This window comes from Anser anser (genome assembly GCF_964211835.1).
Source record: "Anser anser genome assembly, chromosome: 3".
Taxonomy (NCBI): domain Eukaryota; kingdom Metazoa; phylum Chordata; class Aves; order Anseriformes; family Anatidae; genus Anser; species Anser anser.
Genome location: NC_139722.1, coordinates 20,263,561 through 20,278,252, shown reverse-complemented (window position 1 = coordinate 20,278,252; position 14,692 = coordinate 20,263,561). Strand labels below are relative to the sequence as shown.

Below are 14,692 nucleotides of genomic sequence, written 5' to 3'. Positions count from 1 at the left end.
ATTTAGTCTCAACAAGGATATATCAAGTTAAATGTAAATATTTAATTACCATTAAAGGCATCAAGGCATCTATTGTAATAGCTGGCAACAATGTGAAGAAATAACTTACCAAAGTGCTAATTTGAAGGAAGCAGGTCTCCTGCTCTCTTCCAAATTACGTTTTCTAAAATAGGAGTAATCCAACACTTCCCTTGAATTTACTAACTATGCCGCAGGACTCAAATATGTAGAAGTAGTTTAAAATTTAGCAGAATACCTCTCCTCTCAGACAGTGAAAGTAGTCTGAACTTATGTAGAAAGGACTGATTGTAGAAAGGACTGCATCTGACTCACAGAGCAGCTATTCCACCCCAAATCCAGTCAGCGTTATCTATAGAATACTGGAAAAATGCACAGAGAAAAAGTCAGAAAATTTACAGGTGAAGGTATAGCATTGGTCTACATGAAGAAAATATTTTACAGTAAGGTATATTGAAAAATTGAACATAGCAAACTTTTCTCTGACTATATTTGCTTTTGCAATAGCCTTTAAAGCATTTAAATTGTGTTTTCTCAACAGTGTCCAGGGACTGAATCACATTTCAATATGTACATGGAATTTTCATTAATGTTATAGGTATTAAGGAAACATCAGCAGAAGGCCTTTATGCAATTAGACAGCTTTTTTTCCTTAAAAAAAATAAAAAGTATACACTTGTATCAATAGAAAACATTCAAATACAAATAATGCTGGTTTCAAAAATAATTTTTTCTTTTTTTTGAAAAGTATCTCTATACATATTAAAAGACTCCTGTGAATCTATGATATGCCAGCAGTAGTAAGAACCCATGCGTAAACCTGTAAAAGAGCAAGAAGCCTAGCTTTCCTATGTATTTTAGAAACAACTGTGTAACATAGAACATATTTTTTGTACTTTGCAAGACCACATTCAGTAATAAAGTTTTTGCATCTCTATTTCATATTTATCTTTGGATTTCAAACCACTTTTTAAAACTAAGCTTTTGTCAAGGATATTGATATTGTATCATGTAGGGATGGAAACATTTACATTTCAGAGAACTTCTACGTAAGTTTTTAATTAGCAAATATTATTATTGTGTCTTTTGTTCCCACATGTGATACTGAGCTGTTAATTTTATTTGCTCTGCAACCAGCCTGTTATCATGCACTGTGTTTACTGCCCTAATGCTTCATCTTAATACATAAACATTAATCATTTATCTGTAGTTCTAGGTAACTGTGTGTAACAGAGTCCTTAATCAAATTTCTTTCTCTTTAGAACGTGCTGTGGAGATTTAAATTCTCTCAGCTCAAAGGCTCTTCAGATGATGGGAAAACAAGAGTAAAGCTGCTTTTTCAGAATCTAGACACCAAACAAATTGAGACAAAGGTAAGTGACATATTCCTTCTCAGCTTAGTAAAAAATGAAATGGAATCATCAATTATCAATTCCATTTACTGCTGCACTTGCACATGGTGAACTGCAGACCACACTTTATCTTTTTCTCTGCTGTTCTGTAGAAACTCCACAATAAATAAAGTGATATAACATCTATAAATCTATTGCAGTATTTGTACAAGTCTGTTACTGAGCTGTGTTTTGATGGCGTTTCACTATATCAGAAAGATGATTTCTTTAGTGCAGTTGTTTAGCCTACCTGTAATCATACGGTACCTTAAAATTGCTTTTGAAAAGGATAAAGGAAAAATAAAACTTTTTAATGACTAAATACATTTTAAGCTGCTATATAGTAGACAATTTCAAGCAAATGTGTTTAAGATATGCAAATAAATAAAATATTGTGTAACTTTTATTAGTTAAAAATAAAAATAAAAAAAAGGAAATAACCTTGAAAGAGGCCAGGCACTTCCTGAAACCTATTGGTTCTACTGTGACTTAGGAGCATTCAGTGCTTTGCAGGATCTGGCATTAAGTTGTGGTGACAGCCAGTCACTACTATAGATGAGATACCGCTGGTGTCTGTTTCTGCTTCCAGCAATATGATATGGTTGTGAAACTTAGAATTCAGATTCCCAACTGAACTTCAGCAGTTTCTAATTCAGGATTGTACTTTTAATTATCATCTTGAGGTGTAGCTGTAATGCCTGAATCTGGCCTCAGATTCTCCTCTGTGATCCTAAGCTTCTTGCAGTTGTACACACAACCTAAGGGATTGGATGAAAATTGGAGAAATGGAATACAAAGGTAGAGATCATTGATGAATAAAGAGAGTAAAGAATAATTCAATAAAACATAAACAAGTGAACACAGAATTATTCAATCATGACGTTTTGAAAGGAATCAGAACTTTGATGTGATATGACAAAGAAGAGGAAGGCAAGAGTGAGGTTCAGCTGGGATTTGGTGGACAAAAGTCAAAGAAAAATTAAACAAACAAACAAACAAAAACACGAAGATCTATGAAAGCTCTCAAATACTATTACCTGGAGTTATACTGGTTAAAATGACCTATAAAGTGAAAATTTGCTGTAATGACCATATCACAAAGGTAGAAGAGTTAATATCTTTACCTATCCTTTAAGATTTCCCATTCTCATTAAGATTTCACATTAAATGGGACTGGGCTAAAACTATGCAGCCTCCCTGCTCTAGATACTTGGTTCATATATTCAAGTTTATGTCCACTACACTTCTAAATGGTATTATTTCTTAGACTTTGGAATTACAGAGTGATCATGAAATAAGCATCTCTAATACCCATAGTATATACTACAGTATCTGCCTCAGCTTAGTGTACTGAAAGAGCCAGATGTTGCTGTATGGTGAAATGCAGCCAATAATCAGGAACAGAAAATGTCATCAAATAATAGAACTTTAATTTCCACTACATGTGAAATAAAGCTTGATACAGATGACTTATGTTCACTTGGCAGTAATCAGTAGCATTAAGGTTGCAAAAGATTTTTCCAGATTACATCGAGTTCTATATGCTTATAAATTCTTTGGGGAAAAAAAAAAAAACACATTTGGGAATTCTATTTTTGCATCTTGGTTACTAACTAGAGATGGTATTTTTTCTCCTACAAATTTTGAGCGAAGTGCTTCTTCCTGTGCACTTCAGTTTTAGGTGAAGAACAATATATTTTTCCATTTATTTTTTTTTTCTGTTTAAAGGAACTAGTAAGTCCTAGATTCCTGTCAGTTGTTTCTTCTTCAGGTCCTTCATATTCCCTACAACTTCCCCTTGTACTTTCCCATTTCAATACTACTCTGTACTTACTCTTCCTTTAATACTTCCAATAATACCACTTCAAATCCTTGAAAACCCCGCAAATCCAGCAGAATGCCTGGTAATGGGAAAAAAAGCAGTTGTTGCAGCTAGTTTGCAGGTATGTGTGTATTACGTATTTAGACAACCCCTGTTTAATGGGTGGCCAAGTGACCCCTGCCCCAGTTGTTGGTCAAGACAGGAAAGGACAGTGCTCTTCCTGCCTTCACTTCAGTGTGGGGTGGTAACAGGACCTCCCAATGTGTCGCATCAGCAACTTGTAACACAATTCTAGAAGTTCAGCTCCTTTGAGGTATCCACCACTTCAACAAATGTAAAAATAGCACAAGTGTGTACCTATGTAATTTCAGCATGTTATTTGTTTAGGAAATCAGTTGTTTTTTTTAAAGGCTCTTAAAAAAATCTGTTTGCAGCATAGCATGTACATGTTTTTCTATGAAGGAGTAGCTTTGTAGCTGTTTTGAAAGGAGGAAGAGAAAGATTAGTTATGAAGTGTTTCTGGACCGTGGCATTAATGTGGAGCTTGTATGTCTATGTGCTTTTCCTTGAATCAAAAGTTTGAAATTATTTGAGCTGGAGATGCCCTTTCATGTCCCTTTGGCGAGGGGCTCTTAAACCAGATGGAGCATATTCATTACACACAGTTTCACAGAATGACTTAAGTTGGAAAGGGCATTAAAGATCATCTAATTCCAACCCCCCTGCCATTGGCAGAGATACCTTGCACTTGACCACATTGCTCAGAACCCCATCCAAGCTGGCCTTGAACACTTCCAGGGATGGGGCACCCACAGCTTCTCTGGGCAACCTGCTCCAGTGCCTCACCACCCTCTGAGTGAAGAATTTCTTCCTTGTATCTAATCTAAATCTCCTGTCTTTAGTTTAAAGCCATTACTCCTTGTGCTATTACTACACTACCTGACAAAGAGTCCCTCCCCAGCTGTCCTGTAGGGCCCATTTTAGGTACTGGAAGGCTGCTATAAGGATTCCCTGGAACCTTCTCTTCTGTAAGCCAAATAACCCCAGTTCCCTCAGCCTTTCTTTGTAGGAGAGGTGCTCCAGCCCTCTGATCATCTTTGTGGCCCTCCTCTGGACCCACTTTAACAGATCTATGCCTTTCTTATGCTGTGGGCCCCAGACCTGAACGCAGCACTCCAGGTGGGTCCCAGGAGAGCAAGAGGGGGAGAATCACCTCGCTCAACCTGCTGGCCACACTTCTTTTGATGCGGCCCAGGATATGGTTGCCTTCCTGGGCTGCAAGCGCACATTGCTGGCTCATGTTGAGCTTCTCATCAACCAACACACCCCCAGGTCCTTCTCCGCTGGACTGCTCTCAATCCATTCTTCGCACAGCCTGTATTTGTGCTTGGGATTGCCCCAGCCCATATGTAGACCTTGCACTTTGCCTTGTTGAACTTCATGACGTTCACACAGCCCCACGTCTCAAGCTGTCCAGGTCCCTCTGGATGGCATCCCTTCCCTCCAGCAGCTCGACCACACCACAAAGCTTGGTGTCATCAGCAAACTTGCTGAGGCTGCACTCAATATCACTGTCCATGTCACTGAAAAAGATGTTAAACAGCTCTGGTCCCAATACTGACCCCCGAGGACCACCACTCTTTTCTGATATCCACTTGGACATTGAGCCATTGACCACAACTCTTCGAGTGTGACCATCCAGCCAATTCCTTACCCACCGAGTGGTCCATACATCAAATCCATGTCTCTGCAATTTAGAGACAAAGATATCTTGGAGGACAGGGTTGAATGCTTTGCAGAAGTCTAGGTAGATGATGTCAGTTGCTCTTCCCCTATCCACCAATGCTGTAACCCCATCGTAGAAGGCCACCAGATTTGTCAAGCACGATCTGCCCTTAGTGAAGCCATGTTGGCCATCATCAATCACCTCCTTATTTTCCATGTGTTTTAGCATGGTTTCCAGGAGGATTGTTCCATAATCTTGCCAGGCACAGAAGTGAGACAACATGGACCTGTTACATGTCAAAAGTTTCTATGTAAAATCCTTGCTTTTGTATTTTCTTAACAGTAAAAAAAATGAAGAAAAAAAAAAAGGCATAACAACAAGTAAGAAGAATCTGTGAATATTTTAGTAGCAGGGGAGAGCTGAAGGCATGAAGGCAAATAATAATTCGTAGCTTACTGCATAAACTGAGCAAATAGCAGATGAGAAGGGTACGTTCTGTGCTTTTTTGTTTGCTTCAGTTATCAAAAAAAAATGCAATTACATCTCACATTACAGGTAAGATCAAGGGGTTATAAAGAAAAGCCAGAATATGGAGGGAAAGTGGTTGGAGTATTTTTAAATGATAGTTTTCACACTAGGAGGTAGTGGAAGTTGTGTTTGAGAAGTCCAGGTAAATAAATAAAATTACAGAAAGATATTTTTTTTTCTTTAAAGGACCAAGGGGAGATGTAGAAACATATAGACCAGTCAGCCTCAATTTGATAGTAGAAAAATGCAAACATTATTAAATAAACACAAAGATTATTGAATAAGCAATTTGTAATTACATAATTATAGAGAAAATAACAAAATTGTAGGAAGCAAGGTAGATTTTTGAAATGAGATTCTATTAAAGTTACATCATTTCCATTTTTTTTGACAGGATAACTGCTGTGGGGGGAAACAATACTCATGATTTGTCTTGAATTTATTCAAGTTTTATGTGATTTTTTCATAAGTAATTTTGGTAAATAAAACTTAAGTTACCATAAAATAAATTGAGTAATTGAAAAAGCAATTTAAAAAGTAGGTTCCATCAGTTGCTTGAAAAATAGAAGAATATAATATACCCAAATTTTCCTGATCAAGAGTCACACTCCTTTAATTTCCTGTCTGGTAGAAGTTTGAAGCTGGAGCATGCTCAGCGAAAATAATATCTTGGCAAGTAAATTTTCCAGTTAACAAATTTGGACAGATTACACAGGAATAGTAAAAAAACAACCTCTGATGCAAATCTCCCTGCCAAATTTTAGAGTCTCAGGAATTTTGGCCAAAGTTTTCTTTTGAAAAGTAATTTTGTCACTGGCATGGTAAATGTTGGCCAAAACATTTTATATTTGGCAAAATTGTATATAACTTATGTACCTGAACACAGGATCCAGTACAGAAAAAGTTCCAAGTAATGTTAATAACGTTAGATATTCTGAGCCTATATAGAACCTATAGATATTCTGAGCCTTTAAAGCAAGTACACTTGCTTTAAAAAAAATAAAAAGAGCGATTAATATTTCTAAGATTGCATTCATGTTTTAACTCCCTAGTTAAACTGTAGCTACCTGGAAGATAAGATCTTTTTTTTTCCAAGCATATTTTAATTGAGCCATATAAGCATTTTTTTTTCTCATCTCATTTTCTTTCTATCCTCTGTTGAAAAGAAAAGTGGAATTATATTTTAGCAATTCATTCACACTGAGAAGGGAAAGAGACCTTATTTATCTTTCTTCACTACATTTCCTCTTTTACCAACTTGGTCACAAATATTTAATTGAAGAAAGAATACAAAAATAAATCATAGTTTCACTAGACAATTGTGAGCCATATTTAAGCATTCAAGTAAATGTTGCTTTTCTCATGCACTTCCTGTTTGTTATGCATATAATTTAAGAACCCTGCATATTTATCAGAGTGCATACAGTATTCTTTCTTCACTGACTTCAAGCCTCAACACTATTGTAATTTCGCAGTGGTACAGGAGCACACTCTGATACGCTTTTGCAATTAGACTGTGCAGCACAGTTTGCAACAAATCCTTTTTATTTAAAATAGGAGAATTTCAGAAAAGTGATCAAGGACAAGTCGGCAACTGTGCTTCTGTCTTTAGATTTACTATATGCACCTGAGGGGAAATATATTCCACATTAGTTGAGAACTATGGGATATTAAGGAGAGTGCAAGCAAAGCTCTCTCTTTACAACAACATTAATCTCTAGCATCAATAAACCATAATCTAGCACTCAAGCCCTTCTGTTTTTTTATTAATATAGGTCTTTTGTTGCTGAAGTCTGGCAGTTTACTACTGAACATCTTGAGAGCTTGAAAAACATTTGCAAGATTATGATGGATGTGAGTTAAGACTTTATCCATTTGACAGTATCGGACAGTTGGATTGCTATTGGAAATTAATTTTAATATTTTCTGGAAGGGGTGAATTTAATTGCCTGCTCCTAGACGAGCATCTCCAGGACAACTTTTCAGACGCGTTTCTTATGCGTTAGTAAAGTTTTCATCTGCCAATGCCACATTTAAACTTGTTCCAGATTTGACAGTAGACAGTGGCAGTTGGAATCACTGAAGCTGGCACTGAAAAGCCGTCTGACTCTTCCTGGTCCCTGTAGAACACTGTTAAAAAACTTAAGTACAACTCATAGATAGAGTTGCAATTCATCTGGCATTGATTTTTGTCATCATGGATCAAGTTCTTAGGCTTACAATGTAAGAGCACCATTTTAGTTTGTGTGTGTGTGTGTGTGTGTGTGTAAATGATAGTCACAAATATTCACAAAGAGTTTTAAATAAAACTTTACAGCTGGACAAGCTTTCATACCTCATTCCATAGCCAAAAATTTATTTTTGCCTGTTGTGGTGGTTTTACTTGGGTGGGCAGTCGAGCTCCACCACAACTGCTCTCTCACTCCCCCTCCTCAAAGAGGAACGGGGAGAAAATACGATGAAAAGGGCTCAAGGGCTGAGATAAGGACAGGGAGATCACACAGTAATTATCATGACAGGCAAAACAGACTCAGCATAGGGAGACAGTAAGATTTATTACCTATTACTAACAAGCTAGAGAAGTGAGAAACAAAGGAAAGAAACCAAAAGCACCTTCCCCCCCATCCACCCTCTTCCACCTCCTCCCCCCGAGCAGCGCAGGGGAACGGGGGAATGGGGGTTATGGTCAGTCTATAGCGCTTCTTCTCCGCCGCTCCTTCTCGGTCACTCTCGTCCCCTGTGCTGTGGGGTCCCTCCCACGGGATGCAGTCCTTGCTGAACTGATCCGGCGTGGGCTTCCCACAGGCAGCAGCTCTTCAAGAACTGCTCCAGATACGGGTCCGTACCACGGGGTCCATCCCTCAGGAGCAAACTGCTCCAACCTGGATCCCCCACGGGCAGCAGCTCCTGCCAGGTCACCTGCTCCTGCGTGGTCTCCTCTCCACGGGCTACAGGTCCGGCCTGGAATCTGCTCCGGCAGGGGTCTTCCACAGGCTGCAGTCTCTGTTGGTGCAGGTCCAGCTGCTCCACCGTGGTCTCCTCCACGGGCTGCAGGGTGGAACCCTGCTCCACCATGGTACTCCATGGGCTGCAGGGGGACAACCTGCTTCACCATGGTCCTCATCACAGGCCGCAGGGGACTTCTGCTCCGGCGCCTGGAGCACCTCTCCCCCTCCTTCTTCACTGACCTTGGCTCCTGCAGGGCTGTTTCTCACTCCTCTCACTCTCCCAGCTGCTGTGTGTCACAGCATATTTATCTTTTTCCCTGACTTAAACATGTTCTCACAGAGGCGCAAAACAACATCACTTATTGGCTCAGCTCTGGTCAGCAGTGGGGCCCTTACCAAACGTGGGGCAGCTTCTAGATCCTTCTCACAGAAGGCACCCCTATGGCCCCCTGCTACCAAAACCTTGCCATGTAAACCCACTACACCTGTTTATAACAGTCTTAAGCTGCACTGTACTAACACATTTGTTCTTTTCAATCATGATATGGCAACCAAGCTGTGGTATACTTGCTAAAATTTAGAACTGAATTTAGAATTTCTTCTGTTGACTACAGCTAAAAGCTAGATATTATTTGTTTTTTGTTGTTGTTGTTTTTTGTTTTGTTTTGTTTTACTTTCCAAAAAAGTGTGGCTAGCACTTCAATCAAAAAGAATGAAATAATATGCTGAAGAATACAGTAGCAACAGTTATACTAATGTCAACAATTAATAAACACTAAGACTCACCAACGTCCTTAAAGAAGTCATGAAATGCACAGGTGCAGAAAATTAGACACTGAGAGAGCCTTTACAGGATACAGGCTCATGTCTTGTTCAAATAGTGATTCAACAGCTCTCAGAAGTAATCAATAAACTTAAGTGTGTGTGTGGTAGTGATGCAACAGGCCTGTTAAGGTCTTTATGATACATCATATATCCAGCTGTTATAGGTGGGTGGGCAAAGCAAGAACATACATTTTTCTTACTTGGCTGTGCACATACAGTGATCAAGGTCAGTGCAGTGTGCACATATTTTATATTCTCAGTACCAGCAGGCAGTTTTGTAGTCTTATCTTCCACTGCTTTGATCCGATCTTTTATGCTCTTTCTTGCTCGCTGTCTTCCCTCTAGTGCCTTTGCTGTCCTTAACTACTTATTAGGATGCATATAGTAAACTGAAATAGCCTTGATTATTGAAATATTAGACATGCAGAGATTCTTCTAAATATACATAAAATAGACAATTGTAATTAAGAAAAAAAAAAACAGCAATCACAGATGAGGCGAGCAAGCAGAAAGGTGGAGTTAGATGATGCAGGGCAAATAAAATGATCAGTTACTCAGTTATCTGCCTGGCTGGGTATGCGGTGAAATATGTTACTTTAAAAAATAGACAGAGAGATTGGAGTGATTCATTTATTAGAAAGAAGTATCATTGGTGTTATTTTCTAGAAAAAAAAAAATCACATTACATTCTAAACCTGAAGAAGCAAAATTTCCACCCTATAAACCATACTCCAGATGGTCTCTCGTTAGCAGACATATTGTCTCCATGTCTTCTGACAATGCAGTATCTACATTTCCCATGTCCTTCATGCCATCCCTATCTTTCACCAAATCCATATTTCCAAATTAACCCCCCAATCCTCTTCCCCTTTTCCTGTTGTAATCTTCATCCAAGCTATATTCACCACCTGAACACCAGTTCTCTGAGCAAACTCTATCCTCAGTCTGCACAAACCTGTACCCCAATGCCTGTTCTGGATATACATGACTGCCCCTTGCTAGACAGCTTCAAGGTTGTGAAGGCAGCCAGTGCAGACATCAAGTGTCTCTCAGGGACAAAGCACCACATCCCCACCCTCATTTATGTCCTACTGTGTCAAATACTCTTGTGATTAATTGGATTTCTCAGGCCTCAGGGTGAACCTTACCTCTCCGATGACCATATCTAACACAGTCTACCAAAGTTGACCATATCAGAGCCCTGCAACAGAATAGTTTCAGAGTTCTTCTCCTCTCTTCTTATAATCCTCCATGATCTCACACCCTAATAGAAAACTTAATATAAATAGTGAAGATGGGAGAGAACATGAGGGAAGTGAGCCAACTGGTAAATTACATGTAGAAAGCTCATATGCTACCTGTTTGGATACCCTGTTCTGTAACAGCTTCCAAAAACAGTACCACTCTTAAAAGTAATCCCTCTGAGGGACCTGCAGCATTATCTGGAGAAAATAAAGTGCTGTCTTCACTTAAAACACAGGTTTGGCAACGCTTCTTCTCTTTCAACTGCATGTAAATTATATTATATAGAAATAAAATCATATTGTAAGTATCCAAAAGATTAATTGTAACAGATTAGACAAAATTCTGAGGTACACAGGAGGGACTGCTGCAGTTTGATGTGTACTGATAGAATCAATGAGCACTGTGCAGTAGGGGAATTGGATTGACTCCCAGTGCTGACACATTCCTATCTTTCCTCTTTTCTTATCCAAAAACTCTTCACATAACATTGTTAGAGCAGTCTGAAATCCTGCCTACAATCTGTGTTAGCTATCTCTAATTGTTTTTCTTGATAAATATGTACAGCTTTGAAGTGAATATATTTGCAGTAAGGAAATGAAAAGCTTTGTAAAAGGCTCTTGTCTCTGAGCTCTTCTGGCTGCAGTAACTCAATATGTTGAATGTCAGAATGAATCAGTCAGAACCTGAGGTGAAATTGTTGGATGTTTTCCGTTCATTTTGGAGCAAATCTAAGACTAATGTGAGTGCTTTTGTATTTTATGATTTATTGTTTTTAAATATTGTAATTCAAGAGATTTAAACTTTGACTTGAGCTGAGAATAGATGCATTATTCCATATTATTTTCTATTGAGTTGCATTTATTAAAAGTCCTGTGTGTATACTCGATTTTAGTTATGTAAAATTTATACAAAGAGAGTTAAATAATGGCACTACTTTTTTTTTTCTGAATGTTTACATTAATTTTATATTAATGTTTACAATAGACATATATTGTCAATAAAATACAAATAAAATGACAATAAAATGTTTTAAGAAACATTTCCTCATGACCATATCTATCAATCAAAATAGAAAAAGTGGTTTCTTTATGCCTCCAAAAAATCAGAATAAAGATCACATGGGTTTAAATTCCTCAAAGGATTTTAACCAACATTTACGCTTCATTTTTCTTCCACAATGAGATCTGATTTTGAGTAAGAGGCCCAAATGAATACTTCAGCAACTGGATGCCAATTATTACGCATTACCAAGGTGCTTGGTTTGATATAAGTTCTCAAGAGATTTTTCTTCTTTTAGGGTAATTATTTCTTAACCTACTAACTAGCAAGTACACAAAAACAGAAGTTTGAGAGAGTTTTGCCACTTCCCTTGATGTTATCTTTTTTTTTCTCCTTATTTAACTAGATATGAATCATAATAAATTGCACAGTATGCTCATTGGTTGTGTTGGCTTATGCCTCTATTGTTTTCATAAGATTATAGGGTGTTTTGTGTTTGTTGTTATTTAGAATCTTGGAAGTGTCAGTTTAATTTCCATTTAATTTAATTTCAATTTAATTTCCATTAAATACATGGGGGTCCGTAGCTGTTTAACACAATTAAGAGAACTTCTGTAATTGACAGATTGTTTTACTCCAGTTAAGGTATATTTATCTTCTCACAAAGAAGCAACCAAGTGCAGCATTTTAAGGGGTAAGGGTTTATAAACTTCTTTTCAATTAGATGTTGCAGGTAGTAACTTTTTCCATAATACATTTTGATAAACTTGTGCTCATTGACTAGAAACTGGAAGTAGTGGGAGGTCACATAGCAGTTTGCATTGCATTTCAAATGCATGGAATGATATACTCAGAAAGCAGAATTTTGTAGTGAAGAACCATGAAAGATGAATAACAGCACACCTCCCTAAACCTTGATTTAATCAAGATGCAATGTTTAAGATTCCTTAATTTTTGTCATGCATCTATAATCTATTCTCCTGTGTTAGCTGCTTTTAGATAAAAGAATATCTGACTTTTATTGCAATACATATTTCTTTAAAATCTAGTCATAAAAACTAAAATGTTCTCCCATTGCATGGAAGGAAAATAAGCAATGAAATATTGCAGAGGCACATTGTGTAAGAGATCCAATTATAACAATCTGTTTATAATGGCTTATTAATTCAAATGATGGCATGAAAAATGGCCTGTGCATAGTGTCTGAATTCACCTATTTTTACTTCAAAAGCTGTAGGAAAACTTCAAAATTTTTTGAAGGGATGGGGGAGTCGCTTCATTTATGTTAACAAATTCTTAAAGCTGTGTAATTACAAAATTCTTGTGGTTCAAGATTCTGGAAAGTTAAAATTTATTTGTCTGATGATGAACCAAATTGATGATGAACACAAATTATTATATACATCCAAATATCTCTGCTTACATATTCTATGCAGGATTTAAGGGCTGAAAGCATTATTCTCCCAGGCTTATGTGTGCACTGAGAGAACAATCTCTGAGGAGAGCTTGCTGCCAAAACTTTCTCTGTCCAAAGGTTACTGCGTCTGAGAAGGACTTTTCTGTAGCTTTCTTGGATGTTTCATTGAGCATAAAGGCACTTGTAAGGCCACTTATCATCATGGTAAGGGCATATCCTGGAAGCATGCTGAATATGATCCCATTACTCTTGTTGTACAGTAATATTGCTTATCGCCACCTTATGCTGAAGGAAGTAGACAGTAAAGGAAAATTACATTTGTCTGAGAATAATAGATTTGCTTAGCGGAAAATAAAATCCCTGAGACAATAAACTATATGTACCTGAGGCTGTAAGGAAACAGTGCACTATTGTTTGAAAAAAAATATATACTCATCTTCATCATGAACTAGAGTCTTCAAATATTGAAAGTCTGATGCCACCTTCTTCTTCTTCCACGTTTTTATTTTTCATGTGTCTGATCCTGTTCTCATCATAATTCCACCAGAATCCCTGGCTATTTCCTGAATGAAACAGTAAAAAGGCAAATATCAACTTTGTTTTATTTTGCAGAATGTGAGGTAGAATAAGAATCTACAATTTGTGTTTTCCTGCTTGCAACCTAGTCAATATTGAAAAATGAACAATGAACCTCTATTTTTGATCATTTTATTTTTTTAAAAGTGTTTGTTTTTTAAATAATTTGAAATCCCCAGTAAGTTAATTTTATTCAGGGTCTTGGAGACCACTTCTGTCCTGTGAAAACTCTTATTAGCATTTGTCTTAGGGGGAAATCAAGCAGTTTTTCCTGTATTTAGATTGAACAATGTGTCCTGTATCACACCAGACTATTTATTAGCTGTGTCTACTTAAAACATCCAGATTGTTTTTAAAAAAAGTTGTACCTGGCTCAGTAGAAATAAAACCAAAGTATAGTTCACTTACCCTGGGGAATCTGCCAAGCAGAAGCAAAGAAATATGGCTAAACTAATTCACATATTTTATGTGAACATAGTGAGTCAGGCTTATGAATCTTGCCAAATGCTTACAGGTTGCTTTCCAGTAATGAAATCACAGTATTACTTGTTGTGTATCAGCACCTGAGTTAGTCATTATCTGCCTTCCGTGGAGATGTACAAAATGACCTCGTATTCAGGTAATGCTTTACTGCCACAGAAGAGGAGACAGTATGATTACTATCATATAACAAAGAGACATAAAATATTTATTAAAAATAATAAAGGTATCTATCACTATAGCTGTTACTTACTTCACAGTATGTTCATACACGAAATGTTCATATACCAGATGTTTACAAGGACACCTGTCCCATTATCTTTAGCTTCTGAAGGAATCAACTTAACTACCTCAAAATAAAAAGTCAGTAAAATAAAGATGTTGAAAAGCAGAAAAAAAAAAAAAAAGGTATGTAAAAGATATATATTTCAGGGAAGTGCTTAATCACAACAATATTGGAAGTAGGGTAGTAAGTGATACTGGAAAAAGAAAAATTCCATGATGGAAAAATAAATCTCTCAAAATCTCTCAAATGCCAAACATCTTACAGTGAACACCGCACATCTGGACAAGATGAAAAACAGTTTCTGACTACCTGTAGTATTTTTAAAAAACATGGTAGTACAGAAAGATGAGCTTCATTATACTGGTCCATTTCCTGATATATTCCTGTTAACTCCTTTGGTTCCCCAAACGCTCAAAGTCGTTGCAGAAGTG

General features: G+C 37.3%; 1 protein-coding gene across 13 annotated transcripts in view; it reads left to right on the top strand.

The window, feature by feature from the left end:
- The window catches only part of SNTG2 (syntrophin gamma 2), a 285,090-nt gene that overhangs the window by 255,468 nt on the left and 14,930 nt on the right, over window positions 1–14,692 (top strand). For all 13 annotated transcript variants that reach the window (XM_083830578.1, XM_083830571.1, XM_083830579.1 and 10 more), the window contains one exon: window positions 1,281–1,391. In XM_083830578.1, coding sequence (XP_083686704.1) covers window positions 1,281–1,391 — 111 coding nt within the window. The remainder of the gene's footprint in view (window positions 1–1,280; window positions 1,392–14,692) is intronic.